Genomic DNA, 21,470 nt, shown 5'->3' with positions numbered 1-21,470 from the left:
AAAGCCCCACTTATCAGGCAGCCAAGAGCACTTGTATGCTGTCCATGAAGAGCACAGGGCCTAACCAGCACCAGTGGACTCTCCATCCTGGCTTGAGTATCAGCTACTCTGTACTCAGAGATGCCTTTTTGTTATTCCAACAGTCTCAAGGACTTCCTAAGGATATTATCTACCCTCAGCTGAACCTGGCCACCCATAACCTCTGGGCATTCTTTCTGGGCTTGGCAGAGTCTGCCTTCTCCTGGTCACCCAGGCCCAGGCCAGTTCCTCACAGGCCCAAGCTATACCCACTTCCCACTCATGGCCAGGTTTACGCTGCCCCATCCTCACTGGGCCAAGCAACAGAAATACAAGCTGCCCTGGTCTGGGCAGGAATCACTTCCCATTTTTTTTTATTTCAGAAAGGAGGGCAGAGATAGGCGCTCAGAAGGAAACAGAGCCAGACTTACAGACCCCACCCAGGCAGGCAGGGCTGCTCTGGGAGGGGCTCCAAGGGGGAGGCACTTTAGGACACTTTGGCTGGGCCCTGGCTTCCACGACCTGTGGGAGGTTTCATTTTGAGGCTGCTAAGTGCTAGAGCTGCTGTCAGGACTCTCAGCCTCAGGGACCAGGCAGGACTACCCTGAACCTGGCTGAGCTTGAGGTCTGGCTGGAAGGATGTGGGTAATTAACTCCTTGAGAGCCCACATGGGCACAGGACATGGACACAGGCTGTAGGCTCCCTAGGAAGCCTATCACAATAGGCTTATAGGATACGTCCTCAGCAAAGCCTTGGTCCCCAGCCTCGCCTGTCCCAACACTGCTTACTAAAGAAGCTTATGAAACAGCTGACTCAAGAGTCCCTTCCTGGGATATATACTTTTCTGGTTTGTGTGTCCCAGGGGGTCCAAGTCCCCAGGAGCCAAGTAAGCAGGTTGGTGGTGTGACTATTTCTTCACAATTTGGATGACGTCCTCATGCTCCATGGTGTGAGTCAGGCCTACCCGCTGCGGGCTGTACTTGGTGCTGGTACCCTGATGAAAGAGTGCAGAGGCAACACATCAGTCTCCGGATGACTAAGGCAGCAGGGTGTGTGGGGAGGGGGCGAATGCCAGGGAAAGTAGGGCTCCTGCAGCACAAATCCTGTAGGCCTGGACAGTGAAGAATCCCATTTGGTCTTGGAGGTGGGGAAACCTACTTCCAACTCAGGTTACTCATGGGGTAGGACAGACAGACATGAGGGTCCCCATGCAGAAGGGCAGGGGTGTTGTCAAGGATGCTGTGCTGAGACTAACCCTGGGGCTGGTGGGCCTAGCCTCCCACCCAGCTCCTGCCCAGACTCACCCACACCAAGGCATACTTGAACTGGCTGGCCAGTGACCGATGGATGCGGTGGCACTAGGGGACAGGAAAGTAAGGGGAGATGAGGCCCTGCGACTGGGCCAGAGCTTGGCTGTACACAAAAGCTGGGGCTTGTGGTGAGTAACCATAAGCCCCACAAGCATGAACCCTTGCTCCACCCCACCCATGCCCAGCTCTAAGTGGGTTTGAAATCACACCCGGGGACACTTCTGCAGGTAGTAGTAGTCTTCCTATCTCTCCTGGACAACTAGACAAATGCTCCCTTAGAAAAGGTCAGGAAAACTTTCAGAATACCCACTGAGGATTCAGTCCTAACTGCTTGGTCACTGACTTTCAAGCCTTGTGACTCCAGCGGTGGCCTAATATCTTGCATACCATATCCCATGCCTCTCCTGGGCCCAGCCTAGATCCCCCAGTGCTCTTGGGTGGGATGAAGGCCACAGGAAGACCCTGAGAGGCAGCTGGCAATTGCCCCAGAATATGGACCACTGGTTGCCATGGGGAGGCACCAGTGGAGATGGCTGTGAATGGACTGTGCAATGTCTTTCCTCTCCCTCTATGCTCATAAATCTTACAGGCCCACGCCTGCAAAAGCATTCCCTGAACAGATATGGTAAGTCAACTGACTGAATGAGTGACCGTTAGTAACAAACATGACAACCAATTTCTAACTCCTCTATCTCAAGGACAGGGAGAGAACACTGTGGGCCTAGAGGTTAGCTCTGGCCTACAAATGAATTTTTAAGCTCAGTTTGGTTTGCTCAACATAAAAAAAAAAAAAAAGAATGCCACCGGCACTCTAAAGCATAGTTCTATCACCCCTTATAGGCACTCGAAACCCTGACAGCCAGCGCTCCTCCTCTGCCATTTGTCACAAGGGCTGCTGTGCTGTACCTGACAGAAAGTATACCAGAAATGGAAAGGGCACTCCTCAGTCTTCTGCTCCGGGCTGCTTGCCTCTAATGGACAAGGGCACCAGCGCTTACCGGCAGGGCCAGGGCAGGTGTATCACAAAGGCCCTAGGGGTCTGTCATGTCCAGAAGAGGCACCAGATGAAGAGCTGGGAGTGCTGAAGGTTTGGCTGGCTCTTCTAGTCTCAGCCAGGCTGTAATGTATGCCTCAGGGTAGGGGCAAGCCTCATCCTCACAGGGAAGACTTCTCTGGGACAAAGTCCAGACTCTGAGCAAAGGCCAAAAGTCTCTCCCACCCCACTGGCCTTTTCTCCTTCGAGTGCCTGAGGCCCGTGCCTGTGTTACTGGGCCTTCACATCAGCTTTTCCTGATAGACACCACACCCTTCTCTTGCTGGCCTGCTCCTCCTACCATATATGGTGAGAGCAGTTTTACTCTAGCTGAGTAGCTTGGTCCAAAGCAGAGCTTGCTCTTCCAGATGGGCCAGTACCTGTGTTTAGAGCTCCCAGCAGGGGGCACCACAGCCATGGCTCCAGGAGAGACCAGAGTAAGTGCTCTCAACCCCCCTAGACGGTGACTATGAAACCTGGGTCCAGAAGTGAGACTAGCTTAGCTGTGTGTCCAAGTGCCACAGGGCTGGTATCCTACTGGCTCAGGCTAGCTTTGCCAAATGACAGGCTGTATGAGAGTGGAGTGGACACTGGCTTGTCTACCACTGTCATTCTGAGGGAATGCAGGAATGGCTGGTTCCTGGCCTCCAGAGACCAGATCCTGAGAAATAATAGGGCTAAAGGAAAACAAAACCAAAGAACTCAGGTTGCATGACTGAAGCTACTTAGGGTGTGTGTCAGCAGCAATTCCAACAGGGAAAGGCACCTAAACCTAGAACTCCTTGTCTGTGATGTTCCTTCCAAGGCTGGACTCGGTCTTAGTTTGCACTCAGCCCATGCCCTCCAAACTTCTTCCTGAACTACATGTGAGCATGCCACAGTCCATGACCCACACACAACTGCTGAGCTCTGGGGACAGGGGCCTGACATCTGCTAATCTTTGGTGTTGATGTTCGATGAATTCATGCTACGGCAGGAAGCAGCCATGGCCATCCTAAACTTAGGCAGTTGGGGAATAAGGCAGAATAGCTGGGCCCCAGGAGGTGGCAGCTCTGAGAAAGGGCTCTGCTACCAGGTGGGAGGGAAGAAACTGGTTGAAGGGCCAGCCTTTCCCAGGCTTAGCTCCATAAACACTGGAGAAATTGGAGTACGAATGACAAGGGTAAAGGGTGACAAACTCTCTACTGACAACCAAAACCACCCTGCAGCATAGGATGCAGAGACAATGGGACCTTCCAGGCCAGCTGAGCCTTATGTGATCTTAGCTACCCTGTAGTTGTTACCTCACCTTATAGGACAGGAAATGAGACTTCCCCCCACCAACATGGCCCATTTTACTAGAGGAACCTATCTCAGCATCTAATAACCAGGCAAGTCAAGGCAAGCCTGACTTACCCCATCTCTCCCTACCCTGGCTGGAACAGACAGCTCAGAGGCCTCGTTATTCTGTCCATTCAGGTAGGCTTCAACTTACCACATGTTCAACAGAGGCCCCTTTCCGGAGAATGATGGCATCTGTGAAGTCTGGTCTCTCTGTAGGGAGATGGAGGCATGTCAACCATTCTTTGCCTGTGCTGAACTGGGCTTCCTTTATAAAGGGGCACTGGCTACAGAGACCCTTTCCAACTCCCAAGCCCCAGCCTTGCTCCTTGCTATTTGACACACCTTCAGCATGGAACTTTGTGTTATGTCACCCTGTCACTTATTACAGAACCTAGAGTGGAGCCATCTGAGTAGGTGGGATGGGCGAATGGGTAGGGAGTGGGTAGATGTGGAAGGCCAGCTGGGAAGCTATATAGTTCTTCCTAGTTTACAAGGGAGGGCAGAGGTACCACAAACTGCCCCAAGTTCAGGGAACCTGGGCCATGTGAGCACATGTGTACCAGGGATGAAGGCAGAGAAGGGGCCTGCTCCTGCGGAGAGAAGGCAAGAGAACAAGACTGCTGCTGTGGCCAGCGGAGACCCCACAGCCAGCATCCCTGCCACATGGGCTCAGGCCAAGCTCCTCTGCTTGGAGAGAAGACCAGGGCTTGCTCTAACAGACAAACTGGCATGGAGCTCTCTGGGTGGCACAAGCAGGATGGTAGCCCTGGGAAAGTTGGGAGAGGCTCAGCCATTTCTGAGCTGCCGTCCTCAACTCACGTCCTCTCTTCTTGGTGTAAATGCAGGTGAGGGCCAGGTACTCCCAAAGCATTTCCAACAGGTAGTCCAGGTTCAGCTTCATGCCGCAGCTGCAGGGAAGGTATATCAGACAGGCAGGGCCCTGAGGCTCACAGGCCACAGTCTCTACTGTTGGAGAGTACTGCCAAGGCCAGTGTGGCCCTGCCATCACTGCTAGGAACAAGCAGGTTATCATAATGGCAGCTGTGCCTTTGGTCACCAGACATCATGATTAACAGAGCTTAGCACCCTCCCCGCTCCCAGTTTCGTGTTATAGAGAATCCATGGTATCTGTTATGGGGACAGAGGCCTGCTGTATTGGGACTGTGGGCATGCTCACTCTTCCCTAAAGAGAACAGATGGGTTGCTAAAGGCTCAGGACCACTCATAGGTATTTCAGAATACAGAGGGGAGAACCCAGGTTTTGGAATAGCCAGGCCTACGTGGTCCTGAATACTGTACAAAGTATAAGCAGGGAGAAGTGTCCACCCCCCATACCAAGGATGAGTATGTCCGAGGCAGCTGACGTATCTGGGGTGCAGGAGGGATGCTGCCCTTTGCAGTACTGCAGGGTCTATGAGGCAACCCTCAGCCATCACCTGCTCCCACAGGTCAGGTCCTTCGGGAGCCATCAGAACACTTGGTTTGATCAAGGAAGGCAAAGAAGTATAACCCCTTGAAAAGGAGCCCCTTACATGGTGGCATTGGGAAATGAGCCAGTGACTGCTAGCCAGACACATCTGTGGCTCACTTAATATAGGAGGGCAGGGAGTGGTGGCTAAGGTGGACTTCACCCATCCAGAGTTTAGCTTCCTGACAGCACACATCTTCCAAGGTCCCAACACAGGTGGTCATGCCCAGCTTTCTGGGAACTGTACTCACTACAAAGCTTTACAACCGGTTAGCTTTGGTACTGTTTTTCAAGCAGAGCCTGCCAGACATGACAGAATACTGTCCCCAGTCATCATGGGAGCCTTTCCTGCAATTCCTAGGCTTTGAACTCTTCCTTCAGAGGAGATGCTAGGTTATGTGAACTCACATGAACTAGAGGATCCAGCTCTCTTCTGAGCTGAGGTGGCCAGTCAGCAATCGGGCCTATCTCCAGTGACTAGAACACTCAGAAAGAAGGGGCATGGTGGTGCACCAGGAAGGCAGAGGCAGGAAGGTCTCTGAGTTTAAGGCCAGCCTGGTCTACACAGTAAGCTCCAAGACACCCAGGGCTACACAGAAACTGTTTCGAGATAAACAAGCAATCAACACTCAGAAAGGAGAGACGAGTGACAAGAAGCCGTTTCCTTACCTGATAACCACACTGTTGGGCTTTCGGGCTAGACGGTCTACTTCTTCCATGGAGATCTGGTCAATTTTGTTATACACCTGAGATTGGACAGTTGGAGGTAGACAGTGGAGCAGTCAGGCCAGCCAGGGACAGGACCTCAAATGTTAACACCTGCCCATGGGCCTACTCTCCTCAATGCCTCTGACTGGAGGAGACACCTCCCCCCACAAAGGGAAGGGTTAGGTGGGCTGGAACCCTGGTTCCAAGCACTCCATGCCTCTAAGACTCCAGCAGCCACTGAGGCAGGGGAGGTGGGCTCTCTGCTCCTCTCAGCAGACTACTGAGGTGTGAGGTGGGTGGGAGCAGTGGTAAGAGATGGCCTCAGAGGAAAAGCCACGTGGCTGGGTTAGGGTGCCCCTTCCCCACAGGGAGCCTGGGCCATCACATCACTTACATACAGGCAAGGCATATACACCCGGTTGCCCACAATCACATCAATGAATTCATCTGGAGAGCAGTCCTCTCGGAAGAGTACTTCGGCGTTGAAGATCTCTGAGTAGCTCAGATTAAGGACAAGCTGTGCACTGGTGTCCCCATGTATCTTTTAGTGGGGATCAAGCAGTAAAATGTACTGGCCAAAGGGACCTGGTCACAGTCTGCTTGTGAAGTTCTTACAAGCTCTGAAAGTTTGAGAAACCCTCTCATTTCTATTCCCTAAACCACAAAACATGAAAAACAAATCAACAGATGACTTTAACTTTGGCTGCCTGGCAGTGAAATAGTCCCCAGAAGCCCAGAATACTGTCCAGGAGCACCACGGGAAAGCTGGTGGTACCATCTGACCCCTACTTGGTCTGACTCATTGGTATCTCTTGCCTCAGGAACCCTGGCCCACTCTCTAGCACCCGCTAACAGGTGCATACATAACCCCTGCTTCTTCTCCACCCAGCGACCCCCAGTTCTCGGGACAGTTTCCCAGAGCATTTTGTCTTTCTTCTAGATGTTGCCTGGTCACCTGAACATCCAATGCAGAGTCAGGAAGCCAACTGCCAAGTGTGTGGCTGGGCCTGAGCCTTGACCACTGCCCCCAGGCCAGGAGGCCACCCTGGAAGGATACTGTACTCATGCAGGATGAGCTGTACCAGCTTCTCTGAGCACTGTGTCAATGTGACCGTGGAGTTAAAGGAGATGCCACCACCTTTCTTGGGCTGCACAAGAGAGAGGCAGGGAAAGCTGCTGATGAAGGGGCAGCAATATCAGCTGTCCACCCCTTGTTGAGGGCCAGGCGGCCCCAAGCTGCCCCTGGGTAGTGTGGGCATACCTTGAAGTAGATGTTGGGCTTGTGCTTGTTGAGGCGAATACCCACAGACTCCAGCTCCTTCTCCAGCAGGGACCTAGGCAAAGCCTGAGCCTTCAGAAGCTGTTTCCAAGTCACACAGCTTCCCCTCGGCCCAGGCAGCACTGCTTGCACAGAAAGAAGGCAGCTCCCTCCCTTAGCCCCTTCCTCAGCAACCAGACAGCCCAAAGTTGTGGTGTAGCTTCTAAAGTAGAAGCTAGACTGTGCTTTCATGGGTGCCTGGAGGATAAGGAGCCCCCAGGAGCCTATTGCTAGAGGCAGGAGGGTGTGCCCCTCTGACAGCAGGGGTGGGCGATAACCAAGGCTAGGCTGTGTCCCTTGTACCTGAGCCTAACATCCCCAATCCTAGTTGGACACCAGAGGAGAGGATATCTAGGCCTGATGGTGCTACATTAGATATGGAACTCTTGAGCCAGAGACACATGGGACTGTCACTGGCCCTGTGGGTTCCCCTGCCCTGGTGCACAGACCTCTGCACATCTCCCTTGGTGGCATCCAGCATCATGACGACGACATCAGCTGTGCGTGCTACAGCAATCACCTGCCGGCCACGGCCTCGCCCTGGACAGGTAGAGGGAAGGATATGCCTCAATAAGGGAAGAGGTAGACAATGTGACTATGCAGCCTGAAATACCTTAAGACTGCAGTCCCTAGCCGGGCGGTGGTGGCGCACACCTTTAATCCCAGAACTCGGGAGGCAGAGGCAGGCAGATCTCTGTGAGTTCGAGGCCGGGCTAGACCGATAGCCTCCGAAACAATACAGAGAAACCCTGTCTCGTAAAAACCATAAAAAAAAAAAAAAAAAGACTGCAGTCCCCCCAAACCCTCATCGTTCCTGTTATAGACCATCCTGTGCTACCCTGGCATTTGGGGAGAATCCATGAGCTGTTTAGTCATGTTTTTATTATTTATGTTCTTTGAGACAGGATTCACTTATGTAGCCTAGTCTGGTCTTGAACTCATCATCTACATGCCTCAGCCTCCTGGGTGCTGGGAATACAGGTATGTACCACCTTAGCCCAGCTATGGTGGTTCTAGAAGTCACTACCTTAGGTGGAATGACAGGGTGATAATGACCTTCCTCCACTTCCTGCATTAGTCCCAGCCAGGCTTCAGGAACACTTGTTACTCCTTAACACAGCTGTGAATTTGGTATGACTATGCCCATTTAAAGATAAGGAAACTGTGGCTTGGCTTACATACATTCAACCACTGAACCATAAAGTGAATATGGTGCCAGCATCTGAACTGTAGCCTGTCATGTATGGAAATCAAGGGTACCAGGACGAGGGACACAAAGGTAATCTCCACGACACCCCTCCATTTCAATACTCAGTGACAGAACTCCAACCCACCTCTCAGCCGCCTGCCCTGCTCCTACCTTGTGCTGCTCCTTCAATGATTCCAGGAAGGTCCAAGAGCTGGATGTTGGCACCTTTGTACTGGGAAGAAGAAAAGAAGGGTGAGACAAGCCTGGGCCACTGTGGCCAAGTCTGGGCCTCATCAACTTAGCCTGGCATGGACCACCACCTAAGAGCTGCCTGGGAAGGCCCACGGAACACACTGCTGAGTAATCAATAAATTATGTGAAGACACAAGGCTCCAACACTTGTTACCCACGCGAGCATGGCCTGGTTGTTGAACCAACCAGCCAGCAATCAGCTGGCATGTAGCGGGCAGAGAACAGAGCAACCATATATGGGCCAGATCTACTGGGACAAGCTAGAGTTCTAGGCCACTCAGGAACTTCCAGGTCCCAAGAAGGGCCAGTACTGCAGGGTGTCCCCACACAGGGCAACTCCCTCAGACGATCACACAACAAGCACTTCACAAGTACAAACACAAGCACACCTCTTTTAGCTAGGGCCCAGCACACTCCACTTACTTCAATGACCCCAGGGATGCATGTCAGGGTGGTGAACTCATAGGATGCAGCTTCGCTGGCTGTAGAGGTCATCAGACTCAAGAAGGTGGACTAGGAGAAAAAGAAGACTGTTGCCCTAACGAGTCTTAACTCAGATTCCTGGGCAAGTCCCTGTGGGACGAGGGGCTGCCTGGATAGACAGAGAAAGAGCCTCCTTGACCTTAGCCCTGGGACTTGAGCATGGAGAATAACTGCTTAGAGAGCCTTCAAACATGAAAGCCATGCTCTTTGGAGGCCTCATGCCTGTCCCAGGTGAGAGACCTGGTTCCTAAGATCTCTCCACCTGTACCAGCCACCTTTCTCTGGCCCCTACCGCCCCAGTGAAGCCACAACTCTGAGCTCGCTGCTGCTCTGGAGTTCACATGGGCAGAGCAACTGTTCTGAGAGCAGTGGCTGATACCATACCTAGCAATGACACTGGAGGCTAACTCTGGGTACATAACTGATCCTAGATCAGATGTGCCACCTTACACGGCAGGTGGTATCTATCTCCCACAGGACTCAATAGGGACATGGCTTTCTTTCATAGAGACACTAATTACAAAGGGGAAAAACAAAACAAATAAATTATGCCTGGTCCATAACAAGCACGCAAAAGAATAGTGGCTGTTGCTTATTCCCTTCTTTGGTAAACTGTTTTTACCAAAATAGATTTAGGAGCTGCCCTAGCCCCTGGAGTAGACCAAGACAGTGCCTTCAGGCCTGCTTTTGAGCAGCCTCCTGTGTCTACCTTTGTTCTGCTTTATTATCTGTACGCCAGTAGTCCTGCTAAAAAGTAAGTCAGCATCTTGGTTTTGGTTTCTACAACTATTTTCCCAAAAAAGGAAGCAGGCCTCCTTGGAGAAATGGCAGATCCTAGACTAGGGCAGGAAGTAGATCAGATCAGGCAGGCCTCTGGAGCCAGGCTGGGCTGGAGGAACACAACTGGGGGGACATGCTGAAGCAAACAGTTCCAAAGCTAGGACTTCATGCAAAACACCTAAGCAGCACTTCACCAAAATATCAAAATCATCAAAATGGGCTGGCACTATCTATGGCTCAGTGGTAGGTGGCTATCTCCAGCCCTGAAAGGGATTAAAAAAAAAAGGGCTAGGGAATTAGCTGAATCAGTAAGGATGTGGCATCCCTGAGTTTGATTTCCAGCACACATGACCTTAGCACTGGGGATGGGGGGGCTGGAGACAGGGGAATCCGGAGGTTAGGTCAGGAGGCCTAGCATACTTGGCAAGGTCCAGGCTAGTGAGAGGTCCTGTCTTAAAACACAAGGTGGGAAACCTGAGAAATGACATCTGACATTGCCTTAACCTCCACATGTATAAGCATACATGTCTGCACAAACATCCTCATGTACATGTACCTATGCATACATCAAGATGTGTGAAATAAAACCAAAAACCAGGACCAAATATGGTGGGGCACAACTTGGGAGGCAAAGGCAGGAGGATCGCTGTGAGTTTGAGGCCAGCTTGGTCTACAGAGTCAGTTCCCTGGACAGCCAGGACTACACTTTGAGATCCTGTTTCAAAACAACACGAAAACAAAAAGTAAAAATCAAAGTACGCTGAAGCTGCCTAGAATTAGGCAGATATGACAAGTGAATGTGATGGTGGAATCTAGGTTGGTAGGGAGAAATTAAGGAGACCTGAATCAAACTATGGACACAATGACAACAACTTGACACTGATATGTGACTTGTAACAAGGGTGCTGTCCTTATGTAACAATGTTACCAATAAAGAAACCAGTTTATGCACTGTGGGAACTCTCTGTAACAAAAAATCCAAGATCATTCTAGCATTAAAAACATACTGGCAAGCCTGGCGTTGGTGGCACACGCCTTTAATCCCAGCACTCGGGAGGCAGAGGCAGGCGGATCTCTGTGAGTTCGAGACCAGCCTGGAATACCAAGCGAGTTCCAGGACAGCCTCCAAAGCCACAGAGAAACCCTGTCTCAGAAAAAAAAAAAAAAACAAAAAAAAAAACCATACTGGCAGCCGGGCACTAGGGAGGCAGAGGCAGGCGGATCTCTGTGAGTTCAAGGCCGGGCTGGACCGACAGCCTCCAAAACAATACAGAGAAACCCTGTCTCATAAAACAAACAAAACCATACAGGCTGTTGAAGTGGCTCAGCAGATAAAAAGTACCTACCACCAAGCCTGACAACCTAAGTTCTACTGTAAGGACACTAAGGATCGATAGAGAGCATGGACTTTTATGCTACCCCCGACCTCCAATGTGGCATGTGCACTCCCCCACCCCCAATAAATCTTAAAATGTACTAAAACCTTATTTACCCCAGCAATGATGCTTTTAATCTTACTTCCCACATAAAATGTTAAGTCAACATGGATACGACATTAAAGTAAGTCACAATCCAGAAGAAACTTTCTAGAAAACTCCACAGTGACTCCATCACTACACGTGTGCCATTGGCTGAGTTGGAAGGCCAACTATTCCTGCTCAGGAGTGGAAAGAGTGGTCTCTAAGTCAGGGTGACAGCCAGGTGAGGCACTGAGGGTAGATGGGGATGGTCATGCGGGTAGGTGACCCTCTATTGTGTTCCCCAAGGTCCATGTGGACCATCACTGACCTTACCCACAGAGGGAAAGCCAATCAGTGCCACTCGGGCATCGCCTGACTTCATGACATCAAAGCCTTCTCCTTTAGATGAGGCCGATTTGGATGGTTCCAGGAGCTGGGCCCGATACTTGGCCAGTTTTGCTTTCAGGAGGCCCAGGTGGTACTCGGTGGCTAGAGGATGGAAAGCAAAGTAGAAATAAGAAGTTAGGGATGTGGACCCCCACAGGGCTGGATGCTAACTGAGAACATCGAGACCAAACAACAGTCACCTCAAGGAGACCAGAAGAGCCACCCTCTACTGCAAAGGCCCCCTTGGTATATCTCATTGGGACCTCAGCACTCAAGACAGTGGTTAAAGATCATGGGTGGGCAATACTAATAGTAGCTGGGGCAAAAGAGAGGTAACAAGGCTGTTTGCTGCTCACTCTGATGCTTTAGTTTTTATTGGCAGCTGCCCAAAAGATGATGAGCCAATTCAGAGCAGACAGGAAGTTTCTGGATCCTTCATGACTCCAAAGACCCCAGAGGAAAAACCTAGCTCCGGCTTGAAGGCCTCAGACCTTCCCTGCTTCCCTATGGACACAGCATTTTCTGTGGTGCTAGAATTCCATGGATGCACCACTGAGAGCAGGAAAGGGACACTGTGGCATACACAAATTCACCATGCATAATGTGTCCATCTCTGCATCTCAGGGCAGAGGTGTGGCTATCCTGTGCTCTGTTCTAACTTCTTGCATCCTGCCAGCATCCCACATTCATGAAGGGAAAACCAAACTTTTTTCACTGTAAATGCCTTTCCTTTTCTTCCTCCTTTATAGGATTATTAGGGTATCATACTGTCTTCAAATTCTTGGGGGAAATGGGCCACACTATTGAGAAGGAATTCTATTTCAGGTGTTATAAAATCTTCACAGTAAAGGGGATATGGCTGAGACTGAGAACTAGGACCTCACCTCTTTTGCCCATCCTCTTCCACCCTTCTCTGACCATCTGCTGCTCCCCAATACACTACAGAACTGAACCTCGGCCTTGCCTCAGGACCTATGAACCTGTTGTTGCCTGAATTTCCATGAGAACGATCCCACCCTGCCATTGCTGGCTGGCAAAGTCACTTAGCCTTGTGCATCAGTTTATCATCTGCAAAATAGGAATAACAGCAGTACTAATTCCTTTATCACATTTCTGCAAAGACTCTAAAAAGCAGCCAAGAACACTGCTTGACAATATCACCCACCTCTCTCCACTGATCTCCAACCCTTACAATTTGAGGTTGATTTGATGCTTCCTTAATGCTGTATATATAGGGTGGTTTACTTTAAATATTAAGAGTTCACTCTGTGGCAAGTGCTTCGCCCATATGAATTACAACAGAGCAGGGGTTATTCCCATCTAGAGATAAGGACATCGGGACTCCAAAATTTTGATGACATGACTTTACAAGGTTTAATAGCAAGTACGCGATGGATAAACTCTCTAGTCCCTATTTCCTCGACACTACCTCGCTGGCGCCTGCCTGTCTGCTGTTTAGTGAGAGGTTTTCTTGCCCTTCTCAGCATGAAGGCCTAGAAGCTAGGAGCGTAGGGCAAAATCCCCAGTATTGCCTTTCTGGGTCACGGGGCTTATTGTATGCGCTGAGATTTTCCTACTCAGTCCCGCACTGATCAGATCTGTCAAGAACCTGAAAGCACGTTGAGGAATAGCCTCAGTCCCGCCCCATGCACGTCTAGGCACTTTTCTGGCATTTCTCCGGCCTCCGAAGTGGCTCCACTTGCTCCCTCATTTTACAGACAAGAAAAACGAGGAGGGTTGAAAGGGAGACCCCTCCGATTCCGCCCTCACCCTTGTTCTTCTGCGTCCGAGCGATCTCCTTCTCGATCTCCGAGATTTTCTCCAAGATCCCCATAGTTGCAGCTTCGGCGGAGATCCACGCTGCCTACAGCTTACAGCTCTGGGAACTCAGGTCTGACGCCGGAGGCAAAGCAGACAGAACCAGGAAGCGCACCGAGAACAGAGTCCTCCTGAGCGTCTGGTGCTGCGGGATTCGGAGTCCGGGCAGACCACATGGAGAGTAGATACCATCGGTTCCCGTCTTGTGGAGGTGCGACGAGCCAGGACGCATGCGGGTCTAGACTTTGGCCCACTAGGGCCATACCCACTAGAACGAGTTTGCAAAGCAGAGAGGGAAGCTTAAGGTAGTAAATCGTGACCTGGGACCCTCTTTAGTCTTTGATAGTGACAGAAAAGGATCTGGGCAGAGGGTTTTTTTTTTGTTGTTTTTTGTTTTGTTTTGTTTTTGAGACAGGGTTTCTCTGTGGCTTTGGAGACTGTCCTGGAACTAGATTTTGTAGACCAGGTTGGTCTCGAACTCACAGAGATCCACCTGCCTCTGCCTCCCAAGTGTTGGGATTAAAGGCGTGCGTCGCCACCAACACCTGGCTGGGCAGAGTCTTATGTCTCCCATTTTGTAAAGACATTAAAAGAGGGCTGGGGTCTAGCCTAAAAAACACAGCAAAACAACCCACAAAACAAAAACAAAAACTAGCCGGGCGTTGGTGGCACACGCCTTTAATCCCAGCACTTGGGAGGCAGAGGCAGGTGGATCTCAGTGAGTGCGAGACCAGCCTGGTCTACAAGATCTAGTTCCAGGACAGCCTCCAAAGCCACAGAGAAACCCTGTCTCGAAAAACAAAAAAAAGGTGATGGAGCGTTTTGGAAGCTGGGTTGGTTTATACAGATGAGGAGGCCTGAGAAGCCCAGGCCCAAGTCTCTAAGTTCCCTTCTGCCTCAAATATCCTCTTTTAAAAATTAGCATACAAAATAATGGGTTACATTATAACATTTTAAAATATTTATTTTATTTTCTATGTGAGCATTTTGCCTGCATGTACATGTGTGTCTGGTGCCTGCAGAGTTCAGAAGAGGGCATCAGATTCCTGGAACTGGAGGAATGGTTATGAGCCACCATATGGGTCCTGAGTCAAACCTAGGACCTATGCAAGTGCTCGTAACCACTGAGACATTTCTCCAGCCTTGTAACATTTCCATTCTATAGCTATGTCTTGCTCCTCTTTTCTTCCCTATTCCCACCCCTTTCTTCCAACTACTTTCTAATATGGCTGTTGGAATCTCTTACCACCTCTTCTTGCCCACAGAAGTAAGCATACTTTGATTTACAATTGGGGAAAATCACTCACTTTCCAAGAGTGCTAACATCTTCTCTGTTGTCTACTTTCATGATGATCCCACCATCCTTAGGTTTTTTGCTTGTTTGTTTTGTTTTTGCTATTTGCCCGAGAATTGGGCCTACCTCAAGGTCAAAGGAAAGGCAGCTAGCTTTTCTTTTGAAGACCTGAGTCCTTCAAACCCTAGCCTAGGAAGCCAGCCATGATTCCTGCTATCCTTGTAACTATGGATCTGCAGAGATGGGGTTGGTTTGCATTGGGAGAGGTCACTACTACTCTATGTAGATATTTGACTTGTCCACCAAAAGATAGTCATCAAGGAAAAAATAGTCAGCATTGGAGAAAATCACAGAGCTGATAAAGAATTTCCATTCTGCAAGGTGGTGGTGGTGCATGCCTTTAATCCCAGCACTCGGGAGGCAGAGGCACTTGGATCTCTGTGAGTTCAAGGCCAGTCTGATCTTCAAAGAGAGTTCCAGGACAGTCTCCAAACCTACAGAGAAATCCTGTCTCAAAAAACAAATAAAAATTAGCATTCCAAATATAGTAAGGTCTACAACTCAACAACAGCACAACCCCATTAAAAGCTGGACAAAGGTCTTACACATTCTCCAAAAAAGAAAAAGGTGTGCAATGGCACCTGTCAGTTAGCAGGAGCAGGAAAATCTATACATATGTGAGAAACTACTTCTCACCCACTGGCTTGGCTGCTATGAAACACAAAATAGGAAACAAATAGACACTGATGTGGGTGTAGAAAAGTCTGGATAAAAACAGCTAAAATGTTAAATTCTAATATATAAATATGTATATACATTCATACGCATATACCTATATGAGATTGGCTCTTAGATATATGTGTCAGACTATCTTCAAATTCAATATGCAGTGGAAGGTGATCCTGAACTTATGATCATTTTGCCTCCCAAGTGCTGTGATTACAGGTATGTGTTTCTACACCTGGTTAACATGGTGCTGGGGACCCAATCCAAGATTTGTGTGTGTGTGTGTTATCAACCAAGCCACACCCTGTCTCATATAAAATACATTTTATTCAGCAAAAGCCTCTTTATATGTGGTTTTCAGAAAACCACCACCACCTCCAAATGAAAAACAAATCAAGGGCCCACTTGTAGGTTACCTTCGGCTCAGGGACATCCTCTTCATCTTTATACCCTACGTGGCAGAATCACAAATTACCCATCACCATAGGCTTAGCTTTCTGTCCCCAGCATACCAACTGCTCTTTGCTATTACCCTTCTGTTGCTCTTGACAAGGCCAGAAGCAGGTCGGAAGTCTTTGATTTTTCTGGAATCAGCTTCTGCAATGCCAGCCTGCTTCTTCCCTGTCTGCTCCCCATGTCACTTTTACTGATCTTCCTCCTCATCAATGAGTTTTTAATGTTTGGGCATCTTGGAGCTTAATTCCTAGTCATCTGTGATTCCTTAGTGATTTTGTTCCCTCTCACTAGCTTTAGTGTCCCATATGGGTACTGACAGACACCACAGCTTTCTCCTGTCCAGGTATTTAACATAGGCTCTGGGGGTGAAACAGAGGCTTTCAAGGCAAGCTATGTTTTTTCCTTCTGAGACAGGGTTTCTGTGTGTAGCCCTGACTGTCCTGGAATTCACTTTGTAGACCAAGCTGGCCTCAAACTCAGAGGTCTGCCTGCCTCAGCCTGCAAGGTGCTGGGATTAAAGGCGTGGACCACCACCGCCCTGCACGCTTTTTCAATTGAGCCACCTCCTCAACTATGACTATTGCTCCTCAGAGATTATTCCCATTTCCCAGCCCCTTTGTAGTTAATGGGGCTCAACTGCCAGAAGCAATGTCCCCTCCTCCTCACTGGGCCACCTGATCCTGCCCAGGAATGTGCTGACTGAATATGGGCTGAACATCAGCCAGGTCCCTTACTGGGTGATAGAGTAAGGCCTCAGTTCACTTTGAACAAAGAGGACTCATCGTAAATGAACTTGGTTAGATAAAGCCACTGAGGGTCAAGGGTCTATCTACCCCATAGCAGATAACTATTGTTGGAAGACAAGAAGCTTCTCTATGGGGACTGGAGAGATGGTTCAGAGGTTAGGAGCACTGGCTGCTCTTCTTGAGGACCCAGGTCCAGTTCTTGGCACCCATATGGTGGCTTACAACCGTCTATAACTTCAATATTAGGGTTTCTGATGCTTTTGGGGGTTCTGGCTTCTGTTGGCGCCAGGCATGCATGCAGTGCACATACATACATGCAGGTAAATCACCTATGAAATAAAATAATTTTTAGCCGGGCGTTGGTGGCGCACGCCCTTAATCCCAGCACTCGGGAGGCAGAGGCAGGCGGATCTCTGTGAGTTCGAGACCAGCCTGGTCTACAATAGCTAGTTCCAGGACAGCCTCCAAAGCCACAGAGAAACCCTGCCTCAAAAAAACAAAAAACAAACAAAAAAAAAGAAATAAAATAATTTTTAAAAACAACCTTCTCTATGACCTTGCTTGCTTATGCTGTCACCTTCACAAGCTAAAATCTCATGGGGGTTCACAGGATAACAACTGCTTCCTCCCTGTTTCCAGGCCAAGACCATGAGCTCAACTTCAGCTGCCCCTCTGCTGCTAGGCTGCACTCCGTGGGTCAGCAAACCCTTTCAGATATCTTCAGAGCATACTGATGTGAAGTGCCCTCCATCACATCTCCCTGGGGCTTCAGCAGCCTCCTGGTGGGTCCCTCTGCTTGTCCCCTGTCTGTCAGTGAGCAACCAGCAGGCTCCTTTGAACTTAGACCAGATCATGTGCTCCCTTGCTCAAAGTCTTCTCTAATGGCTCCCATCATCCAGTAGAAGTCAAGGTCAGTGAGTCCTTGGGATCTGACATGTAAACACCTATCCTTTACACTAGCATAACCTCTGCCCTTACCTCCACTACTTACTTCCCCACTGGCTCCTGTCTCAGGATCTTTGCCCTGATTGTTACTCTTTTTTTTTTTTTTTTTTTTTTTTTGGTTTTTTCGAGACAGGGTTTCTCTGTGGCTTTGGAGGCTGTCCTGGAACTCGCTTGGTAGTCCAGGCTGGTCTCGAACTCACAGAGATCTGCCTGCCTCTGCCTCCCGAGTGCTGGGATTAAAGGCGTGTGCCACCAACGCCCGGCTCTGACTGTTACTCTTAAATACAGCACACTTACTCCTGCCTCATTACCTCCGCGTAGACTGCTTCCTCTGGAATGCTCAAGCCATGCATCAGCCTGGCTCGGTCTCTTTGTTCCAGATTTTTGTTCAAAGATCATTTAAACATCACCTACTTAATAAAGCTCAGACTGACCATATCCTTAAAAATTGCATCCCTACTTTGCTCCAGCTGGTACCAGCTGTCCCTCCTTTTCCTGTCTTCTAATGCCTCTCACTTACCATCACTCTCCTGTGACAGCCTCCCTTATTATGACTATTGTTCCGTATGTGTTCTGCAGACCACCCTGCCGAGTCACTGTTGCAGTCTGAACACAATACAGTGGTTGTCATGTGTTCAGTGCTCAGAAGAACCAAAGTGTGAGAGCCTTTAGGACAGGGCCTGGTATGGAAAGCTCTGTTCCTTCTCCTAGAGCCTCCACTTCTGACGAGCGCACACTTTCTATGACAGGCTGCTGTTGCCCAGTGCTATTCTTTTTCTGTGCTAGCGATGAATGTGTTTACACATGTGTGGGTCTGCATTTGTGTATGTGTGTGTATGTGTGCACGCACACGTGTGTGCATCTTTAGAGACCAGAGGCTGACATGAGCCTCACTCTCCACCATTTAACAAAAATTGGTTATCTTTTATTTTGTGGTGGAGTGTGATATATGGAGGTCGAAGAACAACTTGCGGGAGTCAGTTCTCTTGTCATGCAGCTCTTATCATCCAGCTCAGACGGCCAGGGTTGGCACATGCACCTTAACTCACTTACCCATCTCCGTGGCTCTCCATCTTTTGAGAAAAGCCTCTCGTTGAAACTGGAACTTGCTGTCCTGGGCAGTGGAGTGCACACCTTTAATCCCGGCACTGGGATGGCAGAGGTAGGTGGATCTCTGAGTTTGAGGCCAGCCTGGTCTACAGAGTGAGTGCCAGGATAGCCAGGGATAAACAGAGAAACACTGTCTCAAGGAAAAAAAAAAGAGGAGGGAGGAGAAGACGATGACTATGACTTGATGGTCAGCAAGCCCCAGAGGTCCTGATGTCTCCACCTACCTAGTGCTGGCTCACTGGTGCATGCTGGTTTTATGTGGGTGCTGGGGAACCTGAACTCAGGTCATTACACTCCTGCACCAAGTACTTTACTGACAGAGACATCTATCTCCCTAGTCCCTTGTGCCCCAGTGCTGTTCTCAGGTTTCACTACCAAAAGCCTCTATGATTTTCACCCACAAGTCTGCATTTAATACTCTTAACATCCTAAGCCCTAGAGCAGTTCTTCTTTTTTTTACGAGACAGGGCTTCTCTGTATTGTTTTGGAGGCTGTCAGTCCAGCCCAGCCTCGAACTCACAGAGATCCGCCTGCCTCTGCCTCCCAAGTGCTGGGATTAAAGGCGTGAGCCACCACCACCTGGCAAGATATCTGATATGTGACCTCAGTGAGAGGGTCATTTGATCCCCAAAGGGGTGGAGACCCACAGGTTGAGAACTATTGCCCTGGAGTCTTTCTCATTTTCGGTGGGACTCACACCATCATTCAAAACCTTTGTTGCATGCCAGAGTTATGGTGGGAGCTTCAATAACACCAACCAACAGGTTGCATTCCGCTTAGCACAGGACTTTTTTTTTTCTTTCCAAGGCAGAGTTTCTCTGAGGCTTTGGAGGCTGTCCTGGAACTATCTCTTGTAGTTCAGGCTGGTCTCGAACTCACAGAGATCCGCCTGCCTCTGCCTCCTGAGTGCTGGGATTAAAGGTGTGCGCCACCACCGCCTGTCGGATTTGAGAATTTAATCTTGAGAAGGTCGGTCTCATTATGATGACTAAACCTGCCTGGAACTTGTGGGCTCATGATCCTCCTGCCTCAGCACCTCCAACAGCTAGGGTTCCAGGTGCACACAACTGCACATAAGGATTTAAAATGAACTCTAGGGTGGAATGCAGCCAAGTTTGAGCAGCATTGCTTCATCATGACAACTAGAGAAGCTATGGAGAAATGAAGCCGAGACATCAGAAGGGAAGACGGCAATAGTAAACTTGAATTTAGCAAATACTTTTCTACAAATGAGAAGCTTTTTATGCTCCCTGTTACATACAAATAAGGGAGTTTCAATCCTGAGAGGTTTTTGAAGTTCAGACAGAAAGCTGCTCAGGCGCACTCAGTTTCAGACCCTTTGCTTCTGGCATCAAGACCAGCGGCCCTTTTAATTTTTGTTTTGAACTATGTTATTTTATGTGTTTGGGTATTTTGCTTGCATTTATGTTTTCAGGCACCACATATTCGCCTAGTACCTGCAGAGACCAGAAGAGGGTGTTGGATCTGGAACTGTAACTGGAGTTAGTGTTGTGAGCTACCATGCAGGTGGTGGGAATCAAACCCAGGACCTCTGGAAGAACATCAGCTCTTAACTGAAGACATCTCTCCAGCTCCTTTTGTTTTGGTTTGGAGGCACTGGAGATACGATGTTGGGCCTTAGCCTTCTGTCCTAGCTGCCCGATTCACTTCGGAGCAACAACTAGGTCTTCCTTCTCAGGTGTGCTCGGGTCAGTGCAGAGCTCATGCTTGTAATTCTCCTGTTTTGCAGCTGGATTTACACTTAGCAGAATTTGCATACATTGTATTGTTCCTAGAGGCCTCAAATCAGGGCAGACAAAAGGTTAAAATTTGGATATTTAAAAATTGAAGTCAGAAAAAAAATTGAAGTCAGGCAGTAGTGGTGCAGGCCTTTAATCAGAGATCCACCTGCCTCTCGAGTGTTGCAATTAAAGGTATGTGCCACTACTGCCTGGTTTAAGGTGGGGATTTGCTTTGTGGCTCAGGGTGACCGTCAACATAAATTTCCTTGGCATTCCAGTTTAAATTTTAAGTCTCTTCAACATTTGAGACTAGTTCTTAGAATCTCAAATTTTCTGGCCAGTCTAATGAGGTAATACTGGGTGTGTGTGAGCCTATTGCCAACACCTAGCTTTAGCACACTGTGGTGCATGCCTTCCAGCAGCCTAAGTTAGGTACCCATGCTTTAGGATTATGTCATTCCCTGGGTAGTGTGAGCAGCCTTATCAGTGGTCCATGCATACACATATAGATATATCTACTATGTGATGTCAATTTATTTTAGCAATTAAGAGTGGAATAAAGATCCTGAATTCTCCTGGGTCAGCAACTGAGGTAGGTAGATTTATGACAAATTACTCTCATTTCAAACTACTAAACCTTATGGATTTATTGTCATTCAGTGAACCCTGACACTGAAGATACATGTGTTCATCAACATGTATGGCATAGCACGTTTATGACAGTGACCCACACAAGTTTCTGGTCACAATGGGACTGACTAGTTTCTTCTTCCATTCCCCCCCCCCCCTGTGGTTTTGGAGGCTGTCCTGGAACCAGTTCTTGTAGACCAGGCTGGTCTTGAACTCACAGAGATCCACCTGCCTCTGCCTCCTGAGTGCTGGGATTAAAGGCGTGTGCCATCA

The 21,470-nt window shown here is 49.1% G+C and overlaps 1 protein-coding gene across 1 annotated transcript; it reads right to left on the bottom strand.

Annotated features, from left to right (window-relative positions):
* Positions 1–375: 375 nt before the first annotated feature.
* Positions 376–13,662, bottom strand: Drg2 (developmentally regulated GTP binding protein 2). Its single transcript, XM_005067674.4, has 13 exons — positions 13,501–13,662; positions 11,672–11,832; positions 9,044–9,133; positions 8,540–8,600; positions 7,629–7,719; positions 7,123–7,195; positions 6,919–7,009; positions 6,256–6,353; positions 5,823–5,899; positions 4,505–4,593; positions 3,837–3,895; positions 1,324–1,377; positions 376–1,013 (listed from the first exon to the last, which is right to left on the bottom strand). The coding sequence occupies exons 1-13, from the start codon at positions 13,562–13,564 to the stop codon at positions 927–929; spliced, it is 1,095 nt and encodes a 364-aa protein (XP_005067731.1). The 5' UTR covers positions 13,565–13,662; the 3' UTR covers positions 376–926.
* Between the last annotated feature and the right edge of the window lie 7,808 nt (positions 13,663–21,470).

The sequence above is a fragment of the Mesocricetus auratus genome, unplaced genomic scaffold, assembly GCF_017639785.1.
Source record: "Mesocricetus auratus isolate SY011 unplaced genomic scaffold, BCM_Maur_2.0 Super-Scaffold_100007, whole genome shotgun sequence".
Classification (NCBI taxonomy): Eukaryota; Metazoa; Chordata; class Mammalia; order Rodentia; family Cricetidae; genus Mesocricetus; species Mesocricetus auratus.
This window is presented reverse-complemented; position numbering and strand designations above follow the sequence as displayed.